This window comes from Drosophila kikkawai, chromosome 3L (assembly GCF_030179895.1).
Source record: "Drosophila kikkawai strain 14028-0561.14 chromosome 3L, DkikHiC1v2, whole genome shotgun sequence".
Taxonomy (NCBI): Eukaryota; Metazoa; Arthropoda; class Insecta; order Diptera; family Drosophilidae; genus Drosophila; species Drosophila kikkawai.
The window spans coordinates 13,711,615-13,724,913 of NC_091730.1; the positions used below are offsets into that span (position 1 = coordinate 13,711,615).

Consider the following 13,299-nt stretch of genomic DNA (forward strand, 5'->3'; position numbering starts at 1 on the left):
TATGCACCGAAACTAAAAAAAACGTTGCGCCCGAAATTAAACATAAAATCCGCTCGTGCATTGGAGCGTGTGTGCAATCCGATGTGAAGAGAATGCTGGACCCAAGCAGCCCGACAGCAGTTCCGAATCTGTAACAACTAAAAGTTAGTGACTATCTTCCCAACACGCACGCATGTACACCCGTGTGTGCGCGCGAGTGTGTGTGTACGACAGTTTGTGTGCATGGATACATATGTATATGTACAGGCGGAAAATACGGAAAAAATGTCCCTAGCCAGAAAAACATTACGAAAACAGGCATAATTTGCTGCCAAAGTGCTTCCCCCGTAAAAATAAAGTCCTCGGTGCCGTATTGCAACAACGCAATTAACCCGCAGACGCCGGAGCTGGGCCGAGGCGGGTCAATTTCCAGCCGGAGCGCCAAGGCACAAAATACAGACGCCAAAAATTTCGAAGGGGGAACCAAGCGCATCGTGGCCAAAAGGGATACAAAAAAAAAGTAGGGGGAAACAATGAGTGCGAAAAAATGAAAGAAGGGGAAGAGAATTCCCTTTGAATTTGGCTTAAAATTAATTTATATTCAGCCTGGCGAGGATTTTGATGTAAATTATGAACATTTCAAAAAAGAAAATTAATAATAATAGTTATAATTGTAATATACAAATATTTTATTTTTTAATATACAAGGAACAAGTAAAAAAGTTGGTTTATAAATAAAGTAGCTAAATTACATTGCACAAAAAGTAAACATTTTAAAGTAATTAAAAAGTGTTTCGCATTTTGTTTAAACATTTAAAAAGGCCTTAAAATACTAGTATCAAATATCATCCTTTAAAGAAAAAGGTCAACTCTTCATTTAAAACAATTACAGACTGAATATAACAATAATCATAAGGGCTTTGTTGTTGTCTAAACAGTAAAAACCCAACTAATAGTCACATATTTACCTTTCAGTTAGCAGCCAGCGCAGCAGCAGTAGAAGCATCCAATATAAGCCATGGATCCCAACTCCAGTCCCTGGTCGTACGCCTACAACCGCATCGTGCCCGCCAGCGCTGGCAGCTCCGGCGGAACAGCGGAGGACTTCCAGCATCCGCATTTGGCCACCATAACCGCCGCTAGCATCGCCAGCTTTAATGCGGCAGCCGCCAGTGGCGGCAGCTTTGTGCCTCCGTCGCCAATCGGCAGCTATAATCCAGTATTCCAGCAGATCTATCATCATGCAGCGGCGGCCAGCGTTCAGCCGAAGCCCGCCCATTACGCCTCATCAGCGGTTAGCACGCCGCACCGCCAGCTGCAGCTGCCCAGTTCGCTGGACAAGCAGCTCAGCTCGTTCCAGAATCAGGCGGCGGTATCGGCAGCTGCAGCCGCTGTGGTCAACAATGTAGCCTCAAATTATTATGGAGAGAACTCCTCCTCGAGCGGTGCCTCGCCTTCGCCGACAACGGTGGCGCTAACGTCAACGTCGCTGACCTGGAATACGCCGAACATGATATCGAACACTTTCCTGGCCATGCAGCAGCAGCAGGCACAGCAGCAACAGCAACAGGCGCAGCAGCAACAGCAGCAGGCGCAACAACAGCAGCAGCAGGCACAGCAGCAGCAGCTTAATCTGGTGGCCGACAAAGTGGTGAGTAGAAGTTAAAGTAGCCGTAGCCTAGTCTTCCGTTCGACTCTTCCCTTCAATGAATCAGCAGCTTCTGGGGAAGCACCTACACCCATTAGTTTCTATCGCATCTATCGCATACTAACATCTCCCCCGAAAATCAACCCAAATCAAACCCATTTAAACTTAGGACTATGTCTTAGCCTCTCTCTTGTCGAACCAAACCCAAACCAAACACTTTCCGATTCCGATTCAATCCATGTATGGTGGCGCTGTGTAGCAGATTAAGCAGGAAAAGCAATTAAAAGCCTACAACGACTCGATTTACCTGATCCAATTGCAACAACAGCAGCAGCAGCACCAGCAGCTCCAGCAGCAGCAGCTGCAGCAGGAGATCACTGAAACAGAGTCGGAGACGGACACATATTACACGATCGATGGCCGGAAACTCAAGGTGACACGCAAGGATGGCCAGCCATTTCATGCGACAATCATCGAGCATCAGAGTGCCGGCGGTAGTCCAGTGCCATTGGCAGTGCCAGTTCCGGCCGGATCCTATCCGGCGCAGTATGCCAGTCCGGCATTGAGCTCCGCTGACGGATCACCCATCACGAATTTACATGCCGTGGACGTGGTCAGTACACCGCAGGCCCAGGTGATTGTCTATAAGACGGCGTCCCCGGTGCAGAGACGCTCAGAGGCAGGCGCTGGCTCGTCTGCTGCTGCTGCCGCTGCCACGACGCCCACCACTGTGGCCTACTCATCTGTGATACAAAGCACCCTGCAACAACAACAACAGCAGCAGCAGCAGCAGAACATATGCTGGACAAAGCTGGAAGAAGGAGGAGGAGGAGTAGCGGGGCAGGAAGACATCAAAAACGTGCTGCAGTTGCAGGTGGTGAAGCAGGAGCAACGCCATCTCGACTACGCAAGCGAGGCGGCATCCACAGTGGACGCCAGCGGCGAGAGTCTGGTGTTCAACCTTCCGCCCGGTCTGGAGATCAAGCAGACCTTCTATCCTGCGGGACTGCAGGTCGATGCAGGGGAGCATCTGCAGCAGCAACTGCAGGACCAAAGCCAATCCCAGTCAGCCGGGGGGCGGCGTCAGCACGTGGTGGCCAACATGATCATGTCGCCGGCGGCGTCGGGCAACTTAGCGTCACAGATTCAAGTAGTGCCAAAGGTTTGTATATCTCATTTTGTTTTATTTCCGTTCCTATTTGTTTATTTTTTATGTTTCATGTTTTCTATTTTAATTTTTTGCGTTTGTTAACTTATTGTTCTATATTTTCCAACTAGCTTTAATCCTCTGCCAAGCTATAGAAACTAATATCACTTGAACCCAACTATGTAGAGCCTTTTATCAGCTTTATTTCAAGTCCTTAGACAAATCAAATTTAGGAGCTATAGGTTAATAGGTTAGTTAATAAATTGATTTCAATCATCTAAAAACCATTAAAACAAGAATGAACGTAGGATAAAGTATTTCTGATAAAGCTGGAAATAAAATCAATTTAATAATAGATTAATCTATTTTTTTTTTAACTATGCGATATAATCGAAAAAGTTTTACACTTATGTAAACTCGTGGAATAGAATTTCCATTTATAGGCATCAAAAAAATAATTTTAAATTAATTCTTCTTCTTCTGGTTATTGATTCAATATATTAATGAGGATATCGATTTAGCGCAACGTTAAAATATTGTTTCCAATGTATATCGAATTTCGGGATAATTATCGACATTCCTTAGAGTCCCCCAATAAGACTGATTTTAAATTTAAAAACTTGGCTCTGTGCAGAGCCTCTGGGCTATGTGGTTTCTGTTATCCGTTTAAGTTATATGTTTATGCATGACTCTTTTTAGTAGTTTTGGTGGAAGCTTTTTCTTTTCGGCCCTTTGTTGTTGTATGCTTTATTGGAATTATTCTATGTTTAATCTAACAAAAACCACTTACTGCTTCAACTACTGCTAATTAACTCTCTAATTAAAGTCCTGTTGGCCACACTTTGAAACTGTGACGTTATGTTGTAATAATGGTATGATCCCCATGTTCAGTGAGAGGGTAAACACACAAGCACCGAATCGGTCTCAGAGAAATGCTCCGGGAGCAGCAGCAGCCAGTGTGTATATGTCTACCAGAACCGTTCCTAATGTCCCAATGTCACAATGTCCCAGCTATATACTGTGCTATATTCCGATGATAATCCCCCGAGGTGGTGCCGAGTATTCTAATCGCCATTTTCTTTCGCTACTTGCCTTGCAGGAGGAGGTGAAGCCGCCGCCAAAGCCAGCGAAGACGCCGCGCAAGCGCCAGCCGAAGAAAACGCTTATACCCAGTAGCAGTGACTATGGCAGTGTACGCAGTCCACAGGAGCCGCAGCACCATCAGCTGCAGCAGCAGCAGCAGCAGCAACAACAGCAGCAGCAGCAACAGCACAACCAGCAGCAGCAGCAACAGAACACGTACTACGACTTCAACAGCAAGTGGAATACTCCGCTCAAGACGGAGAACAATGCTGCGTCCGTATCGCCGGCGGCCACCATAAATATACCCACATATCCGCAACAGAGCCAGCAGCAGCAGCAGCACCAGCAGCAGCAGCAAGCGGCGGCAGCGGCAGCGGCGGCGGCGGCGCAGCAGCAACAGCAGCAACATCTGCCGCAGCCGGCACACCTGCAATCGTCGCAGGCCCAGTCTCACTTGACCCAGTTGGCGCAATATTACCCAGCCTTTCCCCAGCCCATTGCCTCCCAGTACACGGCCTGCATGCAGCAGCAACAGCAACAGCAGCAGCAGACGCTTCAGCAGCAACAACAGCAGCAGCAGCAGCAACAGCAGGCAGCCTACACGCAGCAGCAGCAACACCAGCAGGCCTATACGCAGCAGCAGCAGCAACAGGCGCAGCAGCAGCGGCAGGAGAAGACAGAGGCTGCCCAGCTCCAGGAAGAGGAGGCGACGGCAGCCGCAGCGGCAGCGGCAGCAGCTGCGGCCAGCAACAAAGTCATTGTGCCGAACATTGAGGAGGAGCTGGACTTTCTGGCCGATGCCACAGCGGCACCCAAGCAGGGTTACGCCAACTCTGTGTCCAGCAACGGCCGCGGCACAAACTCCTCCACCAATAACACCAATTTCGGCATACGTAATCCGAACAAGACACCGTCGCCGGAGCCGCCAACATGTCCGACCAATTCGCACGCCGCCAACAATGGACACGCTTCCACCACTCCAGCGGGAGCCAGTGCCTCCGCCGCCTCAGCGTCCGCAGCCTACAGTCCTGCTGCGCCCAAGCCGGTTAGCGTGGGCACGCAAATCGGTGAGAAGAAGACCCAGTTCATGGACAGCTATCTCAAGTTTCTGCAGGGCGAGCGGGACGATGATCCGCCGCCCGTGGTGAAGCCTTCCCGAAAGCTGAATTACCCGCGAGCGCCATACAAGCGGAAAGGCAAGGGATCGGGTAGTGGCAACGATGAGCCCACCACGTCGCAGGTCAACAATCAGGCCACAGTGGAAGCTGGCCAGGCTGCGGTGGATGGGCTAACGGGGCTCGTGGGCGACGATGGACATCGCATCAAAATACTCTCGCAGACGCAGATTTTACCCAAGAAGCGACCGCACGCCCAAATGGTTGCAGCTGCTGCCGCAGCGGAATCGTCACCCTCATCATCATCGTCGTCGGTGATCCAACAGCCCGGGGATCCCACCTCCTTCCGGCCATACGCCCAGCAGCAGCAGCAGGCGCAGCAGCAGCAGCAATCGATGAGCGGACAGCATTTTGTGCAGCAGCATTGCGCTCAACTGGCAGCTGGCGGAGGAGCGGGTCAAGGTATGTTACTTGACCAACAACAGCATAGTTCCAATAAGCACTCCACTACTATCGCTACTACTTCCACGCCATGCAACAACTACAACAACAACAACAACCACCATCACAACACGTCAGCCAGCGCGAATTCCAATGCGACAACGCCGACGCCAGCACCAGCGCCGAATCCTCATCACTTTATAAACCTGCTGTGGCCATGGCAGCACTAGCAGCAGCAGGCACCACCAGCCACCCACCACCCACGCAGCACCACCACCACCCACACCACACGGACAGACAGAGCGGACAGACACTAGCGACCGAGACACAATAGAGACTTGAGACGACGACGACCCTTGGACGGTGTGTATATGTAAAAAAAAAAACCATAATGACAACATGAAACAAAAAGGAAAAATGCAAACTTTTAAATTGTTAAAAGAGCAGACAAAAACAAAACAAAAATAATAATAATAATAACAAACAAAAAAAAAACATCAAGGAGAATCCCATGAACAAAAGTATAAAAGTATTTTTGAGATGATGAAGAATCAAGAGAGAAGAGAGAGAACAAATATTATTAATTTTCAAAAACCCAAAATAAACCGTGTATTTTTATTATTTGTACTTGAGTAAGATGGAAACCCATTCCGATCCGATGTGCTGGTGGTGGTGCTCGTGGGTTTAAAAAGTTGTTGCAGGTTCTCGTCGTTGTCGTTCTTGTTGTTGTTGTGGCTGGCCCCCTTTCACCCCCGTTTCGACTGCCCATGCCCGTCTGTGTCAGTGTCCACATCCTGTTCAATGTTGTTGCTAACCACACTTTTGTGCTCCTCCACAGACCCTTTGAGTGTGCCGCCGAGACGCGAGCAATGCTCGCGGAAGGCCAAGAGCCAAAGCAGCATGCACGCGGCCATGCTGTTGAATTCCTCTTCTGTCACCGGTGAAACTGGCATCGTTGGCGAGCCGGATGAGTTCACCGATTCGGACACGGATCCCGTGTGGACTCCGCAGGAGGAAGACGTAAGTGTTGAGCCACCCGCCGAAGCGAATTCCATTCCATTCCCTCCTTCCTCACCTCTTCCCCACACCTTTTATGCAGAGCGATGATGCCGGCAAGGGCTATGGAAAGCGCAAGTTGGCTGCTCGCCGCTTAAAGGGTACGCCACGCAAGAATACCTACGAGCAGCTGCAGCACCAGCAACAACAGCAACCACAACAACAACAGCAGCAACACCATCAGCAACAGTTGCAGCAAATGCAGGTGAACCAGCAACAGCAACACCAGCAGCAGCAACAGGTGCAGCAATTGGCCACTGGCAGCAACGACTACAATCCCCAGCAGAATCTCTCAGGAGTGACGGATGTGGGCTATGCCAGTGCCTCCTCGGGCTCAGCTGCCACCACGGAGAACTTTAAAGTAAGCTTGAAATTAGGCCTAATAGCTTTTAAAGCAAGTATTCGAGCTTAAAATTTAAATATATTCTTTATATAGACGGGCGACTTTATAGTCCTGCGATCGGACTTGGTGAACGACTGGCCCACCATTTGGCAGGTGGACTCCAAATGCATTTTGCAGAAGTACGAGCCCTTCCGCCAGAACGGAAAGACCTTTTATCGCAATATGTCCAAGGTTTGTTTGTTTGCTTTAAGATGTATTTTTTTAACCAAATCCAAAAACAATTCCCATCCAGTACGCCTCATGGAATCTCGAAACGAAGAAACTCTACCTCAAGGCACCGGTGCGCATGCAGCTGCATTCCCACACCGAGACTATTGTGGAGTTCATGCGTTCCGAGCTGCTCGCCGATGATACCGAGCAGTTTATAGAGAAGATTATGGAGGACTATCTCTCCTACCGGGACAACTTTGAGATCTACATTCAGACCATGATCTCGCAGGCGCTCGATCCGAGCTTCTTTTCGGAAATAACGCGAGAAAAAGGTTAGAATTTTGCAAGATTTTTGTAAAATTTAATTCAACTGATAAATGTTCCTTCTTTAGACGACTACTTTTTGGGCAGCGTGCGCGTGGTTGACACCATCATGGAGAACTGCAAGCGCAAGCTATTGGCCATTACTCCATGGACAAGGAGCACCATCTCCTCCATTGAGACTTGGCCCAAGTGCCATGTGTTCTCCGAGTGGGAGCAAAATAATCTGACGCAGAAGAACTGCGCCGGTTGTCATCAGCCGGGAATTGCAGTTCGTTTTCTGCTTTTCGGAGAGCCATATAATCCCAATACCATGCAGACCATACCCGTGGATCCCCGCATAGTCTATGAAAAGGTATGCATAACTCTGATTTTTAAACATATTTCAAACGGTTTAAGATGCCAGTCCAAAGAAAGAAATCAAATATCCTTGAAGAATAAAAAATAAAAAATAGAGAGAGATATTTATCCATATTTTTATATGATAATTTGTTGGACAAATCAAAGTTTAAAAAATCTACAGCTAAGAAAAAACTTTATTAATTTAAATTGGGAAAGCTTTTTTGTGTTCGCTTTTTTCTACGTTAACAGATATCCCTTTATATCCTTTAATGTTATTTAATTTATACGTATTTTTATCTTATTGTCTTTTATTGAATTCTTGCAGGACATTGTCTTATGCCGGATTTGTGCCGCACGTGCCGATCTGTTCCACAAGATTGCGCACGAGAAGTTCAATCTGTTCATCAACTGCTCCCAAAGGGTCACCGAGCAGCAGCAACAGTTTCCGGGCAAGACTTCAACGGAAATACTGAACGATCTGCTGGCCGAGCACAACTGGATAGATGAGGTGAGACTAGGGATTTTCTTGTTGAAATTAAAATTAATTCACACAAATCGAAATATAATTTTCAGCTATTCCGCAACATGCGCAACTGTTGGGCCGAGGTGGAGAGTCTGGAGCGCCAGAAGCGTTTCCGTGAGGTCATGCAATAGAAGCCATTATATCACACCAGAGCAGATGCCTCCCGAATCATTGTGTATCCAAGTGCTGGACATTAGGACAAGCCCCACGTATCGCTGCAATAAACTCAATGAGTTGTTATTTTTATTACCACACATATGAAAACAGATGACAGACACGCGAAAGCTTAGTTTTTAGTGCAAAGACACATATTATTGTACTATGGTAGGGCATAAGAGTAAGATATACGGTCTACGTGTGGACTCTGCATAATGCAATGCCATGTAAATAGCTATACACATGTATTTAGCTATAGCCGTGCATTAAATATCATATATGGAATCTAGAACGGTACTAAATAACATAACGTTAGTACTAACCATACTCATTAGTTTTGGAGAAATCACATTTCTGCTTGAATCATTCTTTTAGCAAGAGTTCAAATTTCACAATTATTTTATAGGTTTTTATCAGTTAAGATCATCCCCCCCTCCCCCCACGCATACAATCAAATTGTGTTTCGCTTCTGGAACCGTAATCATCTAACTTAAGGCACTGTAAATATATTTTGTTTACTTTAGTTACGCAAAAATCCAAGTGCAGAGCTTTCAGTTGACATCTTTATTTGTTATGCGGATTTTTAAATTTAAGTTGTGATTTTCTCAGAATCTTAGTTTCCTGAATAAATATGAAACAAAATCACATCAACAAACTTTTGCCTGGCCTCAGAAGTCAAGCCATACATGGGGGCGTTACTTTGCCACTCGAAAGAATTGAGTGCCATCTCAAGAGAGTTTCAGAGCGAGGGAAAGACATTTTAAATTTCTTTTCGGTGGCTATGCGAGAGAATTTTAAAGATCGAAATGGTTCCGGTATTTGGGAACTTAAATACATATGTACATTAAAAATCCAAAACGATTTCTATACCTCTATGTTTGGTATAGTAAATGTTCTTTTTTATTTGGGTTGTCATAATACTGAAGCCCTTTGGCTAGGAGTCCATCTTAAAAAGCGGCTCGGTCATCTCATATTTGATTAAATCCTTGACTATCCCCAGTATTCGGCGTTTGAAAATGGGCAATGTGCGCTCATTAAGCATTTCGTATTCCTCAATCAGGTCCTTGTACTTGGATTCGTCGGAGGAATCCGAAAGATCCTGGATGGCTTCGGATACCGTATCTATATCAAGCACTTCGTTCGCATTGGAAATGAAGAAGGGAAGTGAAAAGGCGCCCATTATTAGGCCGTAAACTCCATAGAGTTGTAATTGGCGGTTGAAGACGCTGCGTGGATATATCTCCTCGAGACGAAGATCACAAGAGGCTAATCGTTGGTCCAAGGTGTTGTAGTACGCGTTCATAAATTCGGGAAAGTGTTCATCCCGCAATTGTTTCTCCGTACAGGCAAAGAGGTAGTGGACTATATCCAGCACTGGCGGTGCATATCGGGACATTTGGAAGTCAATGAGCTTGGCTTCCACAGGTCGGCCAAGAGGCTGTGGATGAGAAAATAAGTATAATAAATACAATGGGTACTTATAGAAAGGACTTGTAAACATCTTTAACGACTTCTTACCTCATGTCTGTATAGGATATTATTATTCCAAAAATCACCGTGGCAGATGACAGCATGCGGTGACTGGGATTTCCCATCCACGCAATAGAGCGCCAAGGACTTTAAATACTTTTCACAACGCTCCAGGACCTCTCGCATGGCAGCGACTTCCGCATGGTCTCCATCCGTGTCATCCAGTATATTGCGCGCCCTTCGCAACTGCGCCTTACCAAACTCAATGGTAACCTCCTCGACATTGGGAGTGAAGAGGTTATCCTTTTTCACGGATGCCACAAGCTCTCTAAACTTTTCCGGATCCCTTTTCTGCAGGATAAACGAGCAGGCGTGCAGCTCCGCTAGAGCTGTCAGAGAGCAAATCACAATGTCATAGGTGGGCATGGAGCTGCGGGAGTTGGGCCTGAAGCCACTCTCAGATAGATCCTCGAAGATGAGGAACTCATCTGGAGCCTTCAGTGCGGGCGTCACTGTGAATTCTGATAGGTTCTTGAAGATGGGGAATACCTCCTGGTACATGAAGACCTCACGCGCATAGTAGTCCACAACGTGCATGTGGGACCTCCGGGCCTCGTTCTTGGGCGCCATCTTGACCACTAGACTGGCCGCCTCGGGAACGGTGGGCCAACTGACGCGAAGGACCTGTCCGTAGGCATTCTCACCCACTCCCGCCATCGGCTGCGAATCCATGGGCTCATGGTGGCGCTGATAGAGTTCCAATAGGGCGCTCGTCACGGCGCTCGAAAGCTCGCTCTCATTACTCATTATTGCTCGGACTGGTTGTGATGTATTGTAGCTTTGTCGATGAATCTGTCTTTCCGACTGAAGCGCTGCAGTTAATGTTCCCTGTTTTTATAGTTTGTGGCTGGAAAAGCTCGCAGATAGTTGCGCTGCATTGTTGTGGGTGGTGATGAAAGGCCAAGTGACCACGTGAAAGAGAGGGTTATCCTGCAGGCTCTGGAATAGCAGATCTACAACTGAACATGATTTATTTATGTTAATATTTATTTTTACCAATGTATATGCTGGGAACAAGATTTCTCTTTATTTAAAGTTATTTATGATTTTTTTTTTAAGATTATCTTACTGTAAGATCGCTGACCCATTGTGTTTTACTTATTTACTAAGAAATATAATTTTTAAATAAAATTAAAGAAAATGTAGCCATATTTTGGTCTAATCTTAAGTGCTCTCTGAATGCAGTAAAAATCTATTTATATTGGCCAGAATATTATTTAATCGTGTATTTTCTATAGATCGGCAACATTTTCAAAAATCCTTTTTATACCCTTGCAGGGTATTATAATTTCAGTCAGAAGTTTGCAACGCAGTGAAGGAGACGTTTCCGACCCTATAAAGTATATATATTCTTGATCAGCATCAACAGCCGAGTCGATCTAGCCATGTCCGTCTGTCCGTCTGTCCGTCTGTCTGTCTGTCCGTCTGTCTGTCTGTCCGTCTGTCTGTCTGTCTGTTTCTACGCAAACTAGTCCCTCAGTTTTAAAGCTATCTGAATGAAACTTTGCATATAGTCTTCTATATGCTCTCACTGCTATATATGTCGGAACGGGCCGGATCGGACGACTATATCATATAGCTGCCATACAAATGTTCGATAAATTTTTAGAAAAAAAATTATAACTTGGCTGTTTTTCAATATTTTTGCATCATTTTTGAGATATAGCCATTTTATAATATTCCAGAATTTTGGTAAAAATTTTATGAAAATCGGACGACTATATGATATAGCTGCCATAGGAACGATCGGGAAATTAATAGAAATAAAATTATAGCTTCGTTGTTTTTCAACGCATTTTTATTTACTCTGAGATATAAGTTTTTTTTATTATTCTAGAATTTTGGTATAAATTTCATAAAAATCGGACAACTATATCTTATAGCTGCCATAGAAGCGATCGGTAAATGTAAAAATATATAAAGCTGGGAATGTAAAACTGTAACTGTCAAACTGTAAACATAATTAGTATAGGTAAAATGTAATGAAACTCTGTTTTGTGAGTGTTTTCAGCATTTAAATCTATAAAATAAACATCAAAACCAATCTGCAAGGGTATACAAACTTCGGCGTGCCGAAGTTAGCTTCCTTTCTTGTTTAATTTAAGAATGTTTTCAAAAATCAAAATAATATAGAATTAGGAAAACAGTCTGCTTATCTTAAAAAGAAGTGATGAGTGATAGTTAAAAGAGACACCATTTAGGGGAAGAACCCCAAGAGTTCAATCAATTTTGTTTATACATACCTATCATACGAATATCATTGAACCTATTAAATAATTATAATTTCCAAAATAGAACAACATCTTCAAATTAAATAAAAACCAACCTAAACTACTTTTATTTACAATTATTCAAAATAGGCATAACCACTTTCAGTTGCGCAGTTAGAAAATGCCAATATTTACAATAAGTAAATTGAATTAGTTGAAATTTTGTGGAAAACCAGTTAAGCCCTCAATCCAGAGGGTTTGCACAACACGATTGAACCAATTGACATAAATGATAGTGCACTTCCTCCTCCATTGTGTTTCGTGTTCTATTTTCAAATCCAACGTCAGTTGGCGTGATGCGAGTAGTTTCGGTCGTTGACCCAACTCAAGGCCACTGCGAATAGACCTTCCGTATGTGCATGCCATACATACCTACACAGGTAGTTAGAAAAGCATTCGATTAGGGGGAGGGGGGGTTAATAAAAAACTTAAACTTTTGCTTTACCAATTTCTGAAGCTTTCTAACATATCGGCCATTGAACTTGACCAGCGTCGTGCATGCACGGCGAATAAAAGCTTGCCAACCCCAACCCCGATCTAACCCGTTCTAATGATGAGAACCGATCGACTCAGTCGAGTGCAATTCCCTCCTAGACGTGAGCTTTTCTCCCAAGGCCATTGAGTGGAGGCGCGACAAGCTTTCGTCGGTTAAGGTTTACCTTTCATTGCCATTGAGAGCGAATCAGTGCTGTCAAAAATTTTGGCTGGATTTAAAAAACAAAAAATAAATATAAAAAATATAATAATTTCTATATATATCTAAGCAAGTGGCGCTAAAAAAAATTCACTGATCTTATGTTAAAATTGCTTCTAAAAGCAGTAATCCTTAATAGACCTCTAATACCGAACTTCAAGGTCGAAGATTACCATATAAACCATTCTTAAGGTAAGGCAAAGGAATCTAAAAATGTCCTCATTGTAAAGTGCCTGTTTTGTTTAGGAATCCCCGCCAATTTTAGGATTCAAGATTATTAAATCTGTATTTTAATTTTTTTTTTTTTTTATAAAATATTATCAACAACTGCCTTAATCTAGCCAAAACAAAAATGTCTAAGTTGACAGCATTAAAAGCGAGCGTTCGGCGGTCGTTAACCCGACACCATTTCGAAAGAAGCGGCGCTCCGCGGTTGCCCAA

The 13,299-nt window shown here is 44.8% G+C and overlaps 2 protein-coding genes across 7 annotated transcripts; one reads left to right on the top strand and one right to left on the bottom strand.

Annotated features, from left to right (window-relative positions):
• The first annotated feature begins 1 nt into the window (after position 1).
• On the top strand, positions 2–9,009 carry LOC108074993 (uncharacterized). Of its 6 annotated transcripts, none has more exons than XM_017167229.3 (11): positions 2–143; positions 955–1,630; positions 1,887–2,789; positions 3,874–5,434; positions 6,252–6,433; positions 6,513–6,830; positions 6,906–7,043; positions 7,105–7,354; positions 7,415–7,698; positions 8,011–8,193; positions 8,259–9,009. In XM_017167229.3, the coding sequence occupies exons 2-11, from the start codon at positions 998–1,000 to the stop codon at positions 8,337–8,339; spliced, it is 4,533 nt and encodes a 1,510-aa protein (XP_017022718.1). In that variant the 5' UTR covers positions 2–143; positions 955–997; the 3' UTR covers positions 8,340–9,009. The 6 variants fall into 6 exon arrangements, with proteins under 6 accessions (XP_017022718.1, XP_070142156.1, XP_070142157.1 ...); XM_070286055.1 differs by having other exon boundaries at positions 1,890–2,789; XM_070286056.1 differs by having other exon boundaries at positions 1,956–2,789.
• A 22-nt stretch (positions 9,010–9,031) lies between these two features.
• LOC108075017 (uncharacterized) lies at positions 9,032–10,685 on the bottom strand. The gene is made up of 2 exons (XM_017167268.3): positions 9,883–10,685; positions 9,032–9,802 (listed from the first exon to the last, which is right to left on the bottom strand). The coding sequence occupies exons 1-2, from the start codon at positions 10,639–10,641 to the stop codon at positions 9,299–9,301; spliced, it is 1,263 nt and encodes a 420-aa protein (XP_017022757.1). The 5' UTR covers positions 10,642–10,685; the 3' UTR covers positions 9,032–9,298.
• Between the last annotated feature and the right edge of the window lie 2,614 nt (positions 10,686–13,299).